The sequence below is a fragment of the Psammomys obesus genome, unplaced genomic scaffold (assembly GCF_907164565.1).
Source record: "Psammomys obesus unplaced genomic scaffold, mPsaObe1.curated_primary_1811, whole genome shotgun sequence".
NCBI classification, from domain to species: Eukaryota; Metazoa; Chordata; class Mammalia; order Rodentia; family Muridae; genus Psammomys; species Psammomys obesus.
In genome coordinates this window covers 12,152,695-12,169,623 of record NW_026590062.1, presented here as the reverse complement: position 1 = coordinate 12,169,623, position 16,929 = coordinate 12,152,695, and the positions used below count along the sequence as shown (strand labels likewise).

At 40.6% G+C, this 16,929-nt stretch overlaps 1 protein-coding gene across 4 annotated transcripts in view; it reads left to right on the top strand.

The window, feature by feature from the left end:
• The window catches only part of Clip1 (CAP-Gly domain containing linker protein 1), a 117,001-nt gene that overhangs the window by 49,864 nt on the left and 50,208 nt on the right, over nucleotides 1-16,929 (top strand). For 2 of the 4 annotated variants that reach the window (XM_055605741.1, XM_055605740.1), the window contains exons 8-11: nucleotides 285-345; nucleotides 5,260-5,364; nucleotides 10,003-10,947; nucleotides 14,328-14,444. In XM_055605741.1, the coding sequence (XP_055461716.1) occupies nucleotides 285-345; nucleotides 5,260-5,364; nucleotides 10,003-10,947; nucleotides 14,328-14,444 (1,228 nt within the window). The remainder of the gene's footprint in view (nucleotides 1-284; nucleotides 346-5,259; nucleotides 5,365-10,002; nucleotides 10,948-14,327; nucleotides 14,445-16,929) is intronic. The other 2 variants (XM_055605743.1, XM_055605742.1) reach the window with 1 other exon arrangement.

Here is a 16,929-nt window from a genome sequence, read left to right as displayed (position 1 = left end):
TCATTCATTCATTCATTCATTCATTCATTCATTCATTCATTCATTCACCTCATGCCTTCTAGAGTTGGTTCCTAGATAAAAGCTTTGGAATTTCTAAGTAATTACAGCAAGCTTTTATACACTAGTGCCCTATTAATGGGTGCCTTTGTTTTCTGTGTCTCTAAGGTGTTCGTTTGCATCAGCATCCTGAGTTTAGCAGGGTGCTGCTTGCTCATACTTTTGGCTGTGGGGTACGATATTCCTTAGTACTTTCCTCAGTGCTTTGTTTTGGTTTTATTCCACAGGAAGGTTGAGGACCTTCAGTTCCGAGTTGAAGAAGAATCAATTACCAAAGGCGATCTTGAGGTAAACCTTTCCAGCTCTCTAAAGCTGTTACAGATGCCAGCACTGAGAAATACAGGTTACATGTTGGGCCAGCTGGTTCTTGTCAGAACAGTCAGTCAAGAGGATGGTGGGCACCTTGCCCCTGGCCCACGTGGGTTATGCTGAGGTGATAGTTGGGTCCTTGAGCCTGTGACTGCGGTATCCTACTTCATGTGGCAAATTAAAGTGCTCGTAACTCTTCTCATGCTTCAAAATTAGAAGCCATGAATGGAATCTAATCAAGTCATAAATCTGGCAGTTGTCGTTAAGGCAGTCTTAAAGCGCCACTTGTTCCTCTGAGGTTGGAAATAGCATTCTAAAAGAACTTAATTTCAACATAATCGTACATAACAAAGCATTTTTGTTGTGGTTTGGCTTTGTTCTTTAGTGGAACAGAATAAACCCTTTATAACCCTATAAAAAGCAATGGTGTGTTCTCATAGTTTATTTGATTTTTTTGGTGCCAGGGATTAGATAGTTGCTTTTAAAAATCAGGAGCAATTTATGCCACTTCTATGGCATACTTAAAAGTCACTAATTGGCAATTGTTTAAAGAAAAGTAATAAAGATTCTAGATTTGTTTAAAAAAAAAAAGTCACTAATTTTCCTATAATGGTAGGTTTCTTATCTTCTTAACAATTACTCAATAGTTTTGAATTACATACTGCTATTAAATGGTTTTGCTGCCTTTAAGCCACTGCCACATATATGACAAAAATTATTAACTTCTCAAAATTTGAAGATTCTATAATATTTTTTATAGCATTTTAGTAAAAATTACACTTATCTGTGCAGTTTTTGGATTTGGGCAGAGCTAGAGACATGGTCTCACTAGCTGGCCTGAAACCCACAATGCAAATCAGGTTGGCCTCAGATTTGTAGTAATCTGCCTTTGCTTCCAAATTGATGAGATTACAGTCCTGTACCACCAGACCCAACAGATTATATATATATATATATATATATATATGTATATACATATATGTGTGTATGTATATATATTTACTTTATTTTATTTTGCCACCATCAGGATTTTGGAGTCTGTTGGCTTAAATTTCAGGAGTCCTTCCAAACCAGAACTCTGATTTCCTTGGAAATAAATATATTTTTATAATCAATAAAGAATAAAGGGAACATTTTCTGAGTTCTAATTTTATATGGTCTAGAATTTAATGGCTTATTAATAATTTAATAGAAAACTTCTTCACTCATTTCATATATAGTCACATTCTTTAGTTGACTTTTATGTTGTCATCCATAGTCAAACACCCCAAAGTCTCTTTAGAAATTTCATACCATCATCTAATTCATTAGAATTACCACCTCTGGAGTTCAGGAATTAAAATATTTACATTAGCAGTAGGCTAGTATAGTCTGTCTGATAAACTTACTTGAAATTAATCAAAGTTATATTGAAACCCTAACACAGATTGAAACTTTAGTTGAATCTCTTTTGTTGTTGTTTACTTTTTTTATTTTTTTACTGATAGCAAAAGAGCCAGATTTCTGAAGATCCTGAGAATGTAAGAGGGCACTTAACTGTGTGGATATTTCCCTTAACACAGATTGATTCCAGATTAAAATGCTTATTGATACACTTAAATACTAACTGCATAATCTGACCTGGGGACTTTTTCCTTAGTCCTTCTGTGCATGTGACTTTCAAAGCAAGTGCATTTGTGTCTTTAAGAAACTGTCTGTAATGACTAAGCTCTGTGGATTCATTTGCTTAACAATAGGTAAATACTGGTTTTTAAAGAATTTTTGCGAAAAAGGAAAGAAATTGTCTGAGCACACGGCCTCCTTCACCTCATTCATAATGTTTTGTAATGTTGGTAGACACCTGAAGGAAGCACACCTTAGATGAAGGGGTGTGGAGTACTGGGAGGCGCTTCCCAAGCAGGCTGACCTTCCCAGCCTAGTGTCTTCCCGTTGCTCTTGTGCATGCTCCCCCTGCTAGCCAGCCCAGCTTAGAAGAAACCCAAGCTTTCATTTATGGCTGTAGTATTTCCCCACTATCTGCAAGTAGAGGCCAGTATTCTTCCCTGAGTGTTCGGGGTATTTTAAGTTTGCTCTCACTGTGGGAGCTTCTGGCAGCGGTGCTGCTGGGTACAGGCCCTCTCACTGAGACTTAGTACCCGTTACGGATGGCCCAAGACTGCGCTGCCAGTGGAGAAGACCCCAAACCGTCTGCTTTGATTTACCGGCCCCAAGGAACAAAATCGAAACAGAGAATTCTTTTACTTCTTACCATCTGCAGGGCTGAGCTAGAGAACTCATTTTGACATTTTGATGAGGGATTCCATTTTGAGAAGCTACTGCAGTGATCTGGGTCTCTCTCTCCTCCAGGGTCAGTGTTCATGGCACCTTCCTCCTGCCTCTCTGGGCGCTTTTCACAAGGCCATTGCTTTCCTTCCAAGCCCCTGTCCCAGGCCTTTCCTCTTGGGATGTTTAGTCTCAGAAATCAGTAATTTTAAAGGGCTGCCCTGTTGAGTGCCACATTTTTACCACAGGCTGTGACATGGAGGTGGATCACTGGTTCCTTTGCTACTGACTGGTGAAAGCCCGCTGTGGGTAGAGGCCACAGCGTCCCCTTCTATAAGGGGACAGGCCATTGCTGAACTCGGCTGAAAGCTCTGAATGGGAGGAATAGTACATGGATGTTTTCTCTCTTCCTTTTTTAAAGACAGGGTCTCACTCTGTAGTCCAGGCTGACCTTGAATCTGTGGTGATCTTCCTGCCTCAGGCTGCTCAGTGCTAGAATTGCAAGTAAGAGCCTCCTCTCTTTTCCTTTTTTTTTTTTTTTCCTAAACAGGTTCTGGCTAACCTAGAACTTGCAATATGGCCTGGCCTCTACCTCTTGATCTTCTCGTCTCTGCTTCCTCAGGTGCTGGGACTATGTAGGCTTGCATCACCATGCCTGGCTGGATATTTGTTTTTTATCTGCACATAGTGAGTGACCTTTTGCCCAGAGGATGCCTAGCTCACAGTCAAAGGGAATGAATTTCTGAAGCTATAACACCAACTATGTAGATTTGGATTAAGTTATTTTCTTGTAAAAGGAGAGTACTAAACAGCTTCTATCTGTAGCGCATGTGGATGCAGGGGACTATCCAGACAATTATGTTTTGAAATTTATTTCATTATTTTACAGAATGTAGAGTGTAGGTGAAGAATGTAAAGGAAAAATGTCTTCTTCCTGAGTGTGGTGGTATACACCCTCAATACCAGGAGGTAGAGGCAGGTGGATCTCTGAGCTCTAGACCAGCCTACACTACATGGAGTTCCAGGCCAGCCAGGACCACATGATGAGACCCTCTCTTAAAAAATTGTTTTGTTTCCCTTTTTAATATCTTATGATGGTTGTTTATGCCTGGTTTATAAGCAAAGTGACCCCTTGAATACACTGAAGATACCAGGATACATGTTCATAATTTTGACTTTCTACTCAGGCTCTGTACCTACTTAGTGTCTCTTTGTTATGACCTCTACTGTAATTTTCTTACTGCCCATAATTATTCAAACTGATAGATATCTTAAATTAATTCTTGTATCGTCAGTCAGTTGTTCCAGTGACCAACTGGAAAGGAGAGATGATGGGGGAAACACTTTTAGACAAACACTTTTAGTTCTAGTGTCGCAAGATTCAGCCACACTTGAGTCTGTAAGGCAGAGAAAACCTCCTGGGTCCCCACCAGGCAACTGCATTTGTGGAAAGGAAGTCAGCAATTGTGAGGTTTCGAGGGGCCTGTTCATGCTAGGATCTCACCAGGTCTTTGAGCATGATTGCATTGTTATCCTTTCCTATCTTCTGATCTGGCAAAGAATAATTTCATTTTTGAAAAAAAACAAGTTCCTTATATCTGGAGTTTAGCTTTTCTCTTGCTCTGATCTCCTTAAGTGGCTTTTTCAGAGGAAGAGGCAGTGGTAGGTAATCTTTACTAAATATTGTCTTTGTAATCTCAAATCCTTCCATCTTCTCCAAAGTAGTTAAGCCTTTGAAAAATTCCAGCTGGGAGAAAATTAGAGCCCCTGCAGCCCTTGCTTTGCTGTAGAGAATCTCAGCCAGAGCCCATCCCGCTTCTGCAGATGCCACTGGCTTGGACACCTCAGCGCTGGCGTCTAGTCTTTTTTTTTTATATATAATATATATAAATCTTTTCTGAGGCAAGGTCTTACCCTATAGCCCAGGCCGTGAACTCACTATGTTAGCTTAGGCTAACCTCATACTCCCAGCAATCATCCTGCCTCTCCCTACAAAGCACTGAGACAGTAGGCCTAGGCCACCGTGCCCAGACTAGATTCTCCTTAAGATGACATGCCACTATCCACCACCACCCCCTTTTTTTTTTTATTAAAAATTGTTTGCCAGGCCCAACATCTCCTCTGAGGACCTGCTGGATGCCTGAAGATTTGTGGCATTGTCTTTCTCCATACATAGGAAAGTGATGATCTTTCTGAGGGTCAAACAACTTTTTGAAGTCCCTGAGCCAGTTACACACACATTAGTGTGAAGTAGCCACTGCGGGGGAGGGAAGATGATAGTTAGGGGAGTATTGACTACTCTAATTGGTGCTGATAAACTTCGCTTATCAAGATAACATATTTTTGGCTGCATGCATCTGAAACTTCATCTTGCCTCATGTGTTTTCCATTTTTTCTTTCTCAACAGACTAGCTCATGCCCTCTCTCCACCTCCACTCTTTTGTTCATAGTGTCCGTCCTCACTCCATCCTTCCCTTGCAGCTCCATCCTCTCTCCTTCTTTGTTACCCTTTATGTTCATCCTTTGGCAGAAAGTACTGGTGGCTCGGCCTGCATGCCGCTCTCTCTCCTCTTGTGCTGGCATGTCATGGTGGCACTGTTGTGTTCTTTTCCTCTTCCCTTTTACTAACAGACGCAGACCAAACTGGAGCATGCCCGCATTAAGGAGCTTGAACAGAGCCTGCTCTTTGAAAAGACCAAAGCTGACAAACTCCAGAGGGAGTTAGAAGACACTAGGGTAATGGTTTTCACTATTTAATGAAGCAGCTTCACAAGTGTGAATGGTGGACACATCGTGTGACATGCCTACTGTGGGCCTGAGCTTTGACCCAGTGGTTCAGCCTGAGTCTGGTCTCAGGACCGCTCAGGTATTCATGAGCACAGAGTGATGAATAGGTGTTTTTGTAAAGTATTTTGTCAAAAGTACAGGTATTCATGAGCACAGCATGATGAATAGGTGTTTTTTTGTCAAAAGTAAACTCATCCAAAATGAAGATGAGAAACCTTCTAACTATATAAACTCCATGGTTATCTACAACTGTATTTAAGGTTCTTTGCATTAGTACTTTGAAATACTCTTTTCCAGTTTCCACAAGCAGTCAATTGTCCTCTTGTTCTCATATCCCTAGTTACTGGGTTTTCTAAACAATTTATGCTATTTCCTGCCTTTGCCTGTGGCCTGTTGGGAAAAAGAAATGGAAACATTAGCTCTTTTTTAGTGAGAATTAAGGACTTGGACCCCAGTTATCTTTTTCTTTTCTTTTTCTTCCCCTGCCACCCCCACTTGATGGCTGAGCTTACTTACATCTCTTTTCTCTCTGTCACCCAGCTTAAAGTCTCAGTGATTTTGAGGGACAGATGTGTCGGGAAAAGAACGATTTCTTTTGGGGCCAGGCATCAGTCCTGTTTTAATTGCTTATGTATTAAAGCACCTACAACCTTGTCATGCCACACAGTCTAAGTGCTTTGTAAATATTATTCAGCTCTTTCATGATCCTTGGAAGTAGGCAGTATTACTCTCACCCTTTCTATTGACTTTTACAGAGCAAGGACACTCAGCACAAAGATACTAAAAATTTTGTTGATGTGTTTCATAGCTAATAGTAATTGTGGAGCCAGAATTGCCTTCCAAGTCCTTTGGCTCCAGAGTCTGTGTTTTTAACTATTATAGGATGCAATCTTTCTTTCTTTTTTAAATTTTTTTGTTTTTTCGAGACACGGTTTCTCTGTATAGCCTTGGCTGTCCTGGATTTGCTTTGTTGGCCAGCCTGGCCTCGAACTCATAGAGATCCGCCTGCCTTAGCCTCCCAAGTGCTGGGATTACAATACTGTACTACTGTGCCTGGCTAGGATGGAATCTTTCAATTTGTGTTAAAAGAAATAATCAGAACCACTAATATGTAAAAATATATATTCATATATGTACCTGTTAAATCATATTTGACTGTGATTGGCCTTAATTTTAAAAATCACTTTGTATCTATCTGATCAAATGTGTTACCGAGACCTTTTCTTTTTTTTTTTTTTTAATGCTGATTTCTTTTCTTTTTTTTAATAATTTATTTTTAATTTATTTTATGTGCATCAATGTAAAGGTGTCAGATCCCTTGGAACTGGAGTTACAGACAGTTGTGAGCTGCCATGTGGCTCAAATTGAACCCAGGTCCTTTGGAAGAGCAGACAGTGCTCTTAACCACTGAGCCATCTCTCTAGCCCCTGACCTTTTCTTTTTAATCAATAGTATTTGTAGAAATTTCTTTTGATGTGAAATCATTGATATAAAAATCTAGACAAATGAGTAATCTTCCTTTTATCAGTCATAAGTTTTTGTTTTTTTAATAAAGAAAAAGGGTACAAAGATAGCTCATTTGGTAAGGTGTTTGCCTTGCAAGCATGAGGACCTGAGGTTAGTCCTCAGAACTCACATAAAAAGAACTGGGTATGGTGGTTCCTACTTAAAACTCCAGCCCGGGGGAGGCAGAGACAAGTTTCCTGAAGCTTGCTGGCCAGCTAGCCGGTCTGGTTTGCTTGGCAGACTTTAAGCCACTTAGAGAACCCATTTCAAAAACCAAGGTATACAGAACCTAAGGAAAGACATTTAAGGTTGTCATTTGGCTTATGTATGCATTTGTGCACATAAACACAAACACACAGACATACAAACATATGCACAGGCAAGCATACACACAAATAAAATGATAGATAAATAGACAGATAGATAGATAAAGCTGGGCATAGTGGCTCATGCCTGTAATCCTAGCACTTGGAAGAGTGAGGTAGGAGAATTACCACAAGTTCAAGGCTAGCCCGGGCCAGATAGGTCCCAACCAGCTTCACTACAGAGTAAGACCCTGTCTGAAAAAAACAAAAGCAAAAAGAGAAGACAAAAGAAAATGGTATCAATTGGCCTCAGAAATAAAAGATTCCCAACATATATTTGGTAAGAAAAAAAAGTGAAGGAATGAGAAAAGAAAGTGATAATTTGTACCATTTCTTTTTAACTTGAGGGTCAAAGACTTGATCTGGGAAATACAAGGGACTCATGAGACAGAGTCCCACCCTGTGGTGTGACTTAAGTAAGGACATACACTTTTTTTTTCTTCTAAACTCTTCTCCTGTGTCTTAGTCTCGTCAGCAAACATATTCAATATTTTCTGGTTTTGCGCTGGATAATAAGGCATACATTTACAAATGGACTTATGCAGCCATTTTAAATTAGATTTTAAATTAGATTTTACAGCCTTCCATAACAAACAGTATCTTATTGGTCCTCACTCCTGGTTTGCCAAGTGTGAAAATAACCAGTGACCCGCTGAACTCTCATATCACCTGCAGTCTTCTTCAGGGAGCATTTTATAATCCCTCCTTAGCCTACAAATACAATCTATGCCCAGCTTGTGTGGCATTGTAGACATATGAGCAAGAATAAGAAACAGTTCCTTACTTTTCTGGCCATAAACCAGCGGGAGAATTGTGACTGAGGGCAGACTTTAAAATTTTAAATAGAAGTGTCAGAATGCCACACAGAGAAGCATCACCCTGTTATTTTCATCTGCTTTTCACTTGGCATTCTCTGAATTTGACACTTTCATTGTGACTAGAAACAGTCACCTATTGGATTTGATTTATTCATGCTATAACCTTATAGCAAGGGGTTCATTGATATTTTATATCTTAGTTGTAGGTAAGAAATCAATGGGGCTGGAGAGATGGCTGAAAGGTTAAGAGCACTGGCTGCTGTTCCAAAGGTCCTGAGTTCAATTCCCAGCACCTATGTGGTGGGTCACAACCATCTATAGTGAGATCTGGTGCCCTCTTCTGGCCTGCAGGCACACATGCAGGTAGAATACTGTATAAATAATAAATAAATCTTTTTTAAAAAAGAGAGAAATTAATGGATCCTCCCCTCCCTAGAGAACAGAATATAAATGAATTAACTGTGTTTAATCTGAAGCATCTATATAACCATAAAGTACCACAACTTTAGTCAGTTCCAGAACAGTCAGTGACTACTGTGGTGCAACTTTTGCTTTTTTCTTCTGGACATTTCTTTTACTGAGCATCACAACATGCTAGGGTGGACAAAAGAAGCAGAAGACACTTGTCTTGTGTTTTCTGTCCCTATAAAGGCAACATGAGCAGGAGTTGGAAATTAGGAAGAGTTTGGTTCTTAAAATCTGGTATTTTAAAACTATTTGTATTCCCTTCTACTTCCCAGATTAGTTAAATGATTTTTATGTCTGAGATACCACTTTGAATATGTGGAAGTATCAGTAGAAAAAATTTTTTATAAGACTTAAAGGAACAGCTTGAGAAAGTATTTTTCCCCTAACTGGGGGTTATTTATTTTTTAAAACTCCAGAGCTCAGAACAAAGTATGTGGATGTTGCAAGAGTCTGGCAGTGCAGATCTGCATCTTGTTTACGTCCACACTAGTGTTGAGAACCACTGGGTTAGGGAAACAAGATGCAAATATCAGAGTGCTGGCAGAGTTACAAAAGCCAGAAAAGGTCTTTGTGTGAGAGTCTAGTGTATAACTACAGGTGAGTGACCTTTTAATGTCATTTTTAAAAGCCAGTAAATTCTTCATTACCCAACTGAGGCTTTTTCTACAGACACTGCATCGCTCACTGAAACATGGGAAATTTTAGACCTTTTACACCACTAGCTATTAGAAGCAGAGTGTAAGCCACATATACAGAATCTTCATTTTCTGACACCCACGTGAACTTTTTAGTAAGTTACAGGTGAAATCAATTTGAATAATACATAAAAACCCAGTATATTGAAATCATTATTTCATCATATAATGACTATGAGAATCATTAAGATATTTTCTGTCTGTTCTCTGAGTCTGTGTCACAGCACATCTTGCTTCAGATGAGCCACACTTCAGTGCCAGGCCATCTATGGCTACTGGCTGCACGGTTAGGCTTTAATCACCAGCCTCAAGTGGAGCAGCAGCTTGAAGTGCTACTGGATGCAGTCTGAGTGAAGGAAGGCAGGGAATCTGACAAATGAGCATCGTTGTTTTCTGGGAGGCGGATTATTAAGCGCTTTGGAAGCTGCTGTCTGTGTTAACTTATTAGCAGTTAATGAGTACTTCCAGTTTAAGCTTCTTTAGAGAGAAACAGACACTGTTGGAGTGAGGCAAATTCAGCATCCATTTGAGATTCTGGAATGCTGTGAGTTTAATAAAGGTTTTAATTATACAGCAGAGCTTCCAGAATTCAGCTTAAGCCAATATTTCAGTGTGAGAGGCATTAACCACTACCGCAATAGCTTGACTTTGCTTGATCCTCAGTGTTTTGTAAATAAGGAAAATCATCAGCTATTTGTTATTTCAGTGCTCTCTGTCTTATGACTGCATTAATAGGTGGCTACAGTGTCAGAAAAGTCCCGAATAATGGAACTAGAAAAGGACCTAGCATTGAGAGTACAGGAAGTAGCTGAGCTCCGAAGAAGGCTAGAGTCCAGTAAACCTCCCGGGGATGTGGATATGTCTCTATCTCTTTTGCAAGAAATAAGTGCTTTGCAAGAAAAGCTAGAAGCCACACGTACTGACCACCAGAGTGAGATGGCATCTCTGAAGGACCACTTTGGAGCTCGGGAAGAGATGTTTCAGAAGGAGATCAAGACCCTGCATACTGCCACTGAAAAGCTTTCCAAAGAGAATGAGTCCTTGAGAAGCAAGCTTGACCATGCTAACAAGGAAAACTCAGATGTGATAGCTCTATGGAAATCCAAACTGGAGACTGCCATTGCATCCCACCAGCAGGCAATGGAGGAACTGAAGGTATCCTTTAGCAAAGGCATTGGAACAGACTCGGCCGAATTTGCTGAGTTAAAGACACAAATAGAGAGGCTGAGACTAGATTACCAGCACGAAATAGAAAATTTACAAAGTAAGCAGGACTCGGAACGGTCTGCTCACGCTAAAGAGATGGAGACCCTGAAGGCCAAGCTGATGAAAATCATTAAAGAAAAGGAGGACAGCCTGGAGGCCATCAAAGCAAGACTGGACAGTGCAGAAGACCAGCATCTCGTGGAAATGGAGGACACGTTAAACAAGTTGCAGGAGGCTGAAATAAAGGTAAAGGAGCTAGAGGTTCTGCAAGCCAAGTACAATGAGCAAACCAAGGTCATTGATAATTTTACATCAGAGCTCAAGGTTGTGGAAGAAAAGCTCTTGGATTTTGATGCACTTCAGAAAGCCAATTCCGAAGGTAAATTGGAAATTGAGACACTTAGACAACAGCTTGAAGGAGCTGAAAAGCAGATTAAAAATTTAGAGACCGAAAAGGACGCTGAAAGTAGCAAGGTTTGTATTGACATCTTCCATCTTTTTTTTCCCTCATTTTCCATTTGTTATTTTGCATTGTATGTTACTTTTAAGTTGAGGTCATTTATCTTCAAAATCCCTGATTTAATGTGAATTGTGTGGTACACTGACGTGAGTATGACAAAGTACTTCCTGAGTGTTTCAAGTATGCTTTCTTCTGAGGAGATCAAATAATGACCAGCCATGTGAATTTTAGTTTCTTATCAATTGGAAGCTTTATCTGCTGCCTTACCTCCTAGCCATTGTGTAACCTCCTATTTAAGCTTAGTCCTAGGCTGTACTCTCTGCTTAAAGTAGACCTGACTCCCTAAAACAGTGATGTTAAGGTAGATGGATGAGAGAGGGAGAGATTTACAATCTCAGGCTGGCCATGGTAGTACATGTTTATAATACTTAGAATGATGGTGCAGGAGGTTTGCCAGTTCAGTGCTAGGCCAACCTGGACCCTGTCCAAAAAACGAAACAAACAACCCCCCCAAAAAACAAAAAACAATCAACCAAAACAACAGCAACAACAACAAAAACATTATAAGTCCATTTCCTCCCTTTCTGCCCACATCACTCCCTTGCTATAGGGTTATATACAAAAGTAGAACGCAAGCTCTGGAGTGCTTTTTAACTACTCTAAGTTAGCATGCTTTGATAAGTAATGCTTACAGCAATGGGCAGGAGCCAGGGTCATTTGCATCATTATTGTAATTTTATGACAATGAAGAAATCATCTGTTTGAGGTAAGACACCATGACCAAAGCTACTTCCAGAGGAAAGAACTTACTCACGAGTTACAGTTCAGATGCTGTGACGGGAGCATGTAGTGGGCAGGCAGGCATGGTGCTGGAGCAGCAGTGGAGTTTGCATCTTTATACATAAGCATGGGTGGAGTGAGGGACTCTGGGAATAGTGTGGAATTTTGAAACCTCTAAGCCTGTTCCCAGTAATATACCACCTCCAACAAGGTCACTTCCCAATCCTTCCCAAACAGTTCCACTAACTGGAGATCAAGTATTCAAATATATGATCCTGTGGAGGATATTCTCATTCAAACCACTGTACCATTTAACTTTTGCTTTCTGGAAGTAGGGAGAAAATTGAGACTGAGTCTCACCATGTACCCGAAGCTGCCCTTAAATTCATGATCCTTCTGACTTTTCCTCTCAAGTGCTGGGGCTATTATATCCCTGTCCCTTGTAGGTTTTTTGTTTTTGTTTTTTAGAGACAGGATCTTACTTTGTAGCCCAGGTTGGCCTAGGATTGGTTTTGTAGCCTTCACTGGCCTGGAGTTCTCAGTGGTCCTTCTGCTTTGGTCTTGAGGCCCTGGGATTACAATAGGCATAGGCCTCTACTCTTCTGGCTGTTCCTTTTTGTGTATTTTGTTTGGGTAGATGGGGAGACTAGACAAGTGTGCTATTTGTCAAGGCTTAGAAAACTAAAGTGTTTACCAGCCACGTTTCCTGCTACCCAGCCCTGCTAAATGTCAGCTTCAGTTCTTCAAGACATTCTTTCCAGTCCTGCCACTAGTAGAGGTTCTGGTATTGGTAATAAATGATTTTTTTTTTTTTTTTTGTGGAAGAAGCTGCTCTATTGGTGAAGAAGAAAGAGTTGTGGTGGCTAAATGGGAAGAGTTGAAGACAGATAAATAGCAAAAGTCTGCTAAGTAACCATACTTGAAAATAAACTAGCCACAGGAAAATTCTTTCTAATCTCGTGTGGTTCTGAAATAACAATAAAAAAACAAGTTAGCAAGACGAGACTATGAAGCTATTAGTTGGGTCATCTTTCATGTAAGGATTTAATAAAAGCTGAGTTCTGATAGCTGTCTAATGGATCTTTAAAGTGACTCACATGTTGAAATATTTTAAGCATACAAACATACAGAATAGGGGGCTGGAGAAATGGCTCAGAACTTAAGAGGACAGTGTGCTCTTCCAAAGGTCCTGAGTTCAATTCCTAGCAACCACATAGTAGCTCACACCCATCTATAATTAGGTCCGGTGTCCTTTAATGGTGTGTAGGCATACATGGAGGCTGACCACTGTATAAATAATAAATAAATCTTTAAAAATATATAAAGCCGGGTGTGGTGGCATGCACCCATAATCCCAGTACTCAGGGAGGCAGAGGCAGGTGGATCTGTGTGAGTTTGAGGCCATCCTGGTCTACAAAGTGAATCCAGGACAGCCAAGGCTACACAGAGAAACTGTCTTGAAAAACCAAAACCAACCAAACAAAACAAACAAACAAACAAAAAATACACAGAATAACATAAACTACCATTATAATGCACCTATGGTAAGCACAAGCTCTACCACTGAAGTTGCATACCCAGCATTAATTTTTTTGTTTTTTTATTCTATGCTGAATGGGGTTTGTTTTTTCTCTCTCTCTCTCTCTCTCTCTCTCTCTCTCTCTCTCTCTCTCTGTCTGTCTCTCTCAAGATAGGATTTCTCTGTGTAACACTGGCTGTCCTGGATCTTGCTTTGTAAACTAGGCTGGCCTTGAACTCAGTTTACCTGCCCCTGCCTCCTGAGTGTTGGTATTAAAGGTGTGCACCACTGTGTCTAGCTGCTGCAAGTTTTTTAAAGCTCAGAAATAAACTTGATCAGGTAGCTCATTTAGGAAGTAAATACCAGTACTTCCTTCTTTTACTGTGTTGGTATTCAGATTTGGGTATAGAAAAATAGTGTATTTGACTTTTTAAAAACAGCCATTAGAGCCAGGTGGTGGTGGTGGTGAATGCCTTTAGTCCCAGCACTGAGGAGGCAGAGGCAGACAGATCTCTGAGTTTGAGGCCAGCCTGGTCTACAGAGCTAGTTCTGGGACAGCTAGGGCTACACAGAGAAACCCTGTGTTGAAAGGAAAAACAAAACCCAAAAACCAAAAAACATTAGAGGCTGCAGAGATGCTTAGCAGTTAAGCTTGCTTCCAGGGCATCTGATGCTCTCTTTTGGCAGGCTCAGGCACATACATGATACATATTAACCCACACAGGCAGACATATATTCACATATATAAAATTAATTTAACCTATTTTAGCTAGGTATTTGTCATACTTCTGAGTCTGAGGTGAGGCTGGTCTTCATAGAGAGTTCCAGAACAGCCAGGATTACACAGAGAAACTGTCTAAAAAAAGATAAGGCAATCATACCTAAAACTGATTGTTTGAAAAGTCACTGGCTTCTTAGAATTGAACAACAACAACAAAAACCAAACCGACCAAAAAAACAAACAAAAATACTCTTTCCACCATTGTTTTGTTGTGTTTCTCATCTTTTTTTTTCATTTTATTTTTTTTCCTTATCATTCCTTTTTGTTTCTTTTTTGTTCCATTTGCTTCTGTACCATGTAACTTGGTGTGTTAGGCTAATAGCATTACCAAAGAGCTGCAGGGAAAAGAGCGAATGCTCGCTAACCTGAAGGACACTTTGAGTGAAGTCAGTCAAGTGAAGGAGACTTTGGAGAAAGAACTTCAGACCCTGGTAAGTACCTGTCCGATGGGAGCCTGAACCTCAGCGATTCTGCCCTTTTTCTGTTTAAAAGAACATTCTCTACTAAAAAAAAAACAAAAAACAAAAACAAAAACAAAAAAACCTGCAGCTATTTCTCTGCTTCTTCAAAAATATGGATTTAAATTAAGTGTGTTAGCAGCTGATAAATGCCTTCAGGGGAACTGGATCAAATCAAACTAGCAGTAAAGGTAAGTGTTACTCTCTCTTTAAAAAAAAAAAAAAGTCTTTTTCTCTGGTGGAGCAGTGCTTGCAGTTATTGGCAGCTTAGTTTTACAAAACACAAAGACACACACATCCAGCACACACAACCAGCACACACAACCAGCACCATCCGGTCTCATTGGGTTTTTCCTGTGCCTGCCTTTAACATCTCCTTTGTGACTGTGGGCAGCAACTGTCCAGGTCTTTGGCGCCCTCTCTTGGTGAAGTGGTGTGCTAGCTAATTGAATTGCCACTGGGTTGTTGTCTGCATTAGAAAATTACATTTTCTTTTGTATGTTTTCTCTTAATTCCAAATTGTGTAATGGTGCAAGGCTTTAATCCCAGCACCCAGGAGGCGGAAACTGACAAGAGTCTGAGTTCCAGGCCAGTCTTTTCTATTTTAGCAAGATTCAGACCTATATTAGCAAGGCTACCTAGTGAAACCCTGTCTCAAAAACAAAACAAAACAACCAACCCCCCAAAATAAACAAAAACTTTCCCCACCTTTCTTTCCTCTTCCCTTGCTTCTTGTACCATAGTTTAACCTTACTGGAGGCTGTTAATATGAACGGTTGCCATGGTAGCCATGTAAGCTTGTGTAGAGCTTAGGTAGCTTCCCAGGAGCAGGCTCCCAGCTGTTCCGTGACTCCGTGATAGTGTGCTCCTTCATGGGTAAGCATTGTAAATGTCTGTGCTACAAATTTCTGTTTTTCTTTTGTGAAACAGTCTCACTCTGCAGCAGCTGATCTGAAACTCACTATGTAGCTCAGTCTTTCTTCAAACTCACAGCAGTCCTACTACCTCAGCCTCCTGACTGCTGGGATTACAGCCAAAAGCTCCAATTTCTACTTTAAAAAAGATTTTATTTTTAATTATGTGCATGCATGCATGTGCATTTATGAGTGGTTTGTGCACAGTAAATGCAATACGTGTGGAGGTCAGAAGAGGGCGTCAGATTCCCTGGCGTTGGTGTTCCAGGTGGCCGTGCTGGCCTCTAAACTTGGGTCCTCTGCAGACAGCAGGGAACACTAGCACTCTTGACCACTGAGCCATCTTTTTAGCCCCACATTTCTACTTAAAGAAAAAAAGGTATATTGTTTAACATACTGCTGTCCACATGTACTATGTAAATTTAAATTACCACATTTAGTACATTTGATTACTGTGTCGCACTTCAGATTGCGGTTCTGTTGTGCGGCCTGTTTCATAATATGTCAGCTACAGTTTTAGAAAAATGGCCTCAGAATCAATATTTTATGATTTTGTTGTTATTGATGTTTTGAGACAAGGGTCTCTTTTTATAGCTCTGGCTGTCCTAGAACTTAATTATGTGTGGGCCAGGCTGGCCTTGAACTCAAAGAGGATCCGCCTGCCTCTGTCCTCTGATTGCCTACTCTAAAGGCATGTGCCATCCCACCTGGCTATTTTGTGATTCTGACTCTTTTACGTAAATGTTTCAGGGCTGGTAGGTGTCTCAGTGGATAAAGATACAGGCCCTGAAGACTTGCGTTTGAGACCGAGGACCCTCATAGTGAAAGGAGAGAACTGGCTCCAACAAGCTGTCCTCTGACCTTCACATGTGCACCACGGCACGTGTGCCCACCCATGTACACACAGAAATACAGAAATGGGATCGGAGAGGCGGCTTGGTGATTAAGAGTAGTTGTAACTTTTAGAGGAGCAGGGTGCAGTTCCCAGCACCCGGGTCACAATTCACAGGAGCCTGTAACTCCAGTGCTAGAGGATTGGACACTCACCTCTGGCCTCCAAGGGCACCTGCACACACTTAACGCACACGCCTCTACACACACCTCCATAATTAAAAATAACATTTTTTTTTTGAGACAGGGTTTCTCTGTATAGTACTGGTTGTCCTAGAAGTTGTTCTAAAGCCAAAGTGCCCTTGAACCCAGAGATTCAGCTGTTTCTGCCTTTCCAGTACCAAGTTTAAAGGCTTGTGCCACCACACCTGGCATAACAAAAAAATCTTTAACAACTTAAGTGTTTTGCATACCACATTTGCTGCCTTCTCTTCTAAAATTCTAAGAGTTACTTTTTAAAGTTTGTCTTGTTTTAAAGAATATAAGGTAGTCTTCTACATGCTCTTGGGAGAACACATGCTGCCTGCAGCCAGGCTTTATGAACAACACAGATGGGTACCTTGTAGGCTTTGCTAGCTTATGGATCATGCGTTCATAGTTTAATAGTCTCTGTTAGAGATACTCATTCAAAAAAATCTCCGGGGGATGAGAGA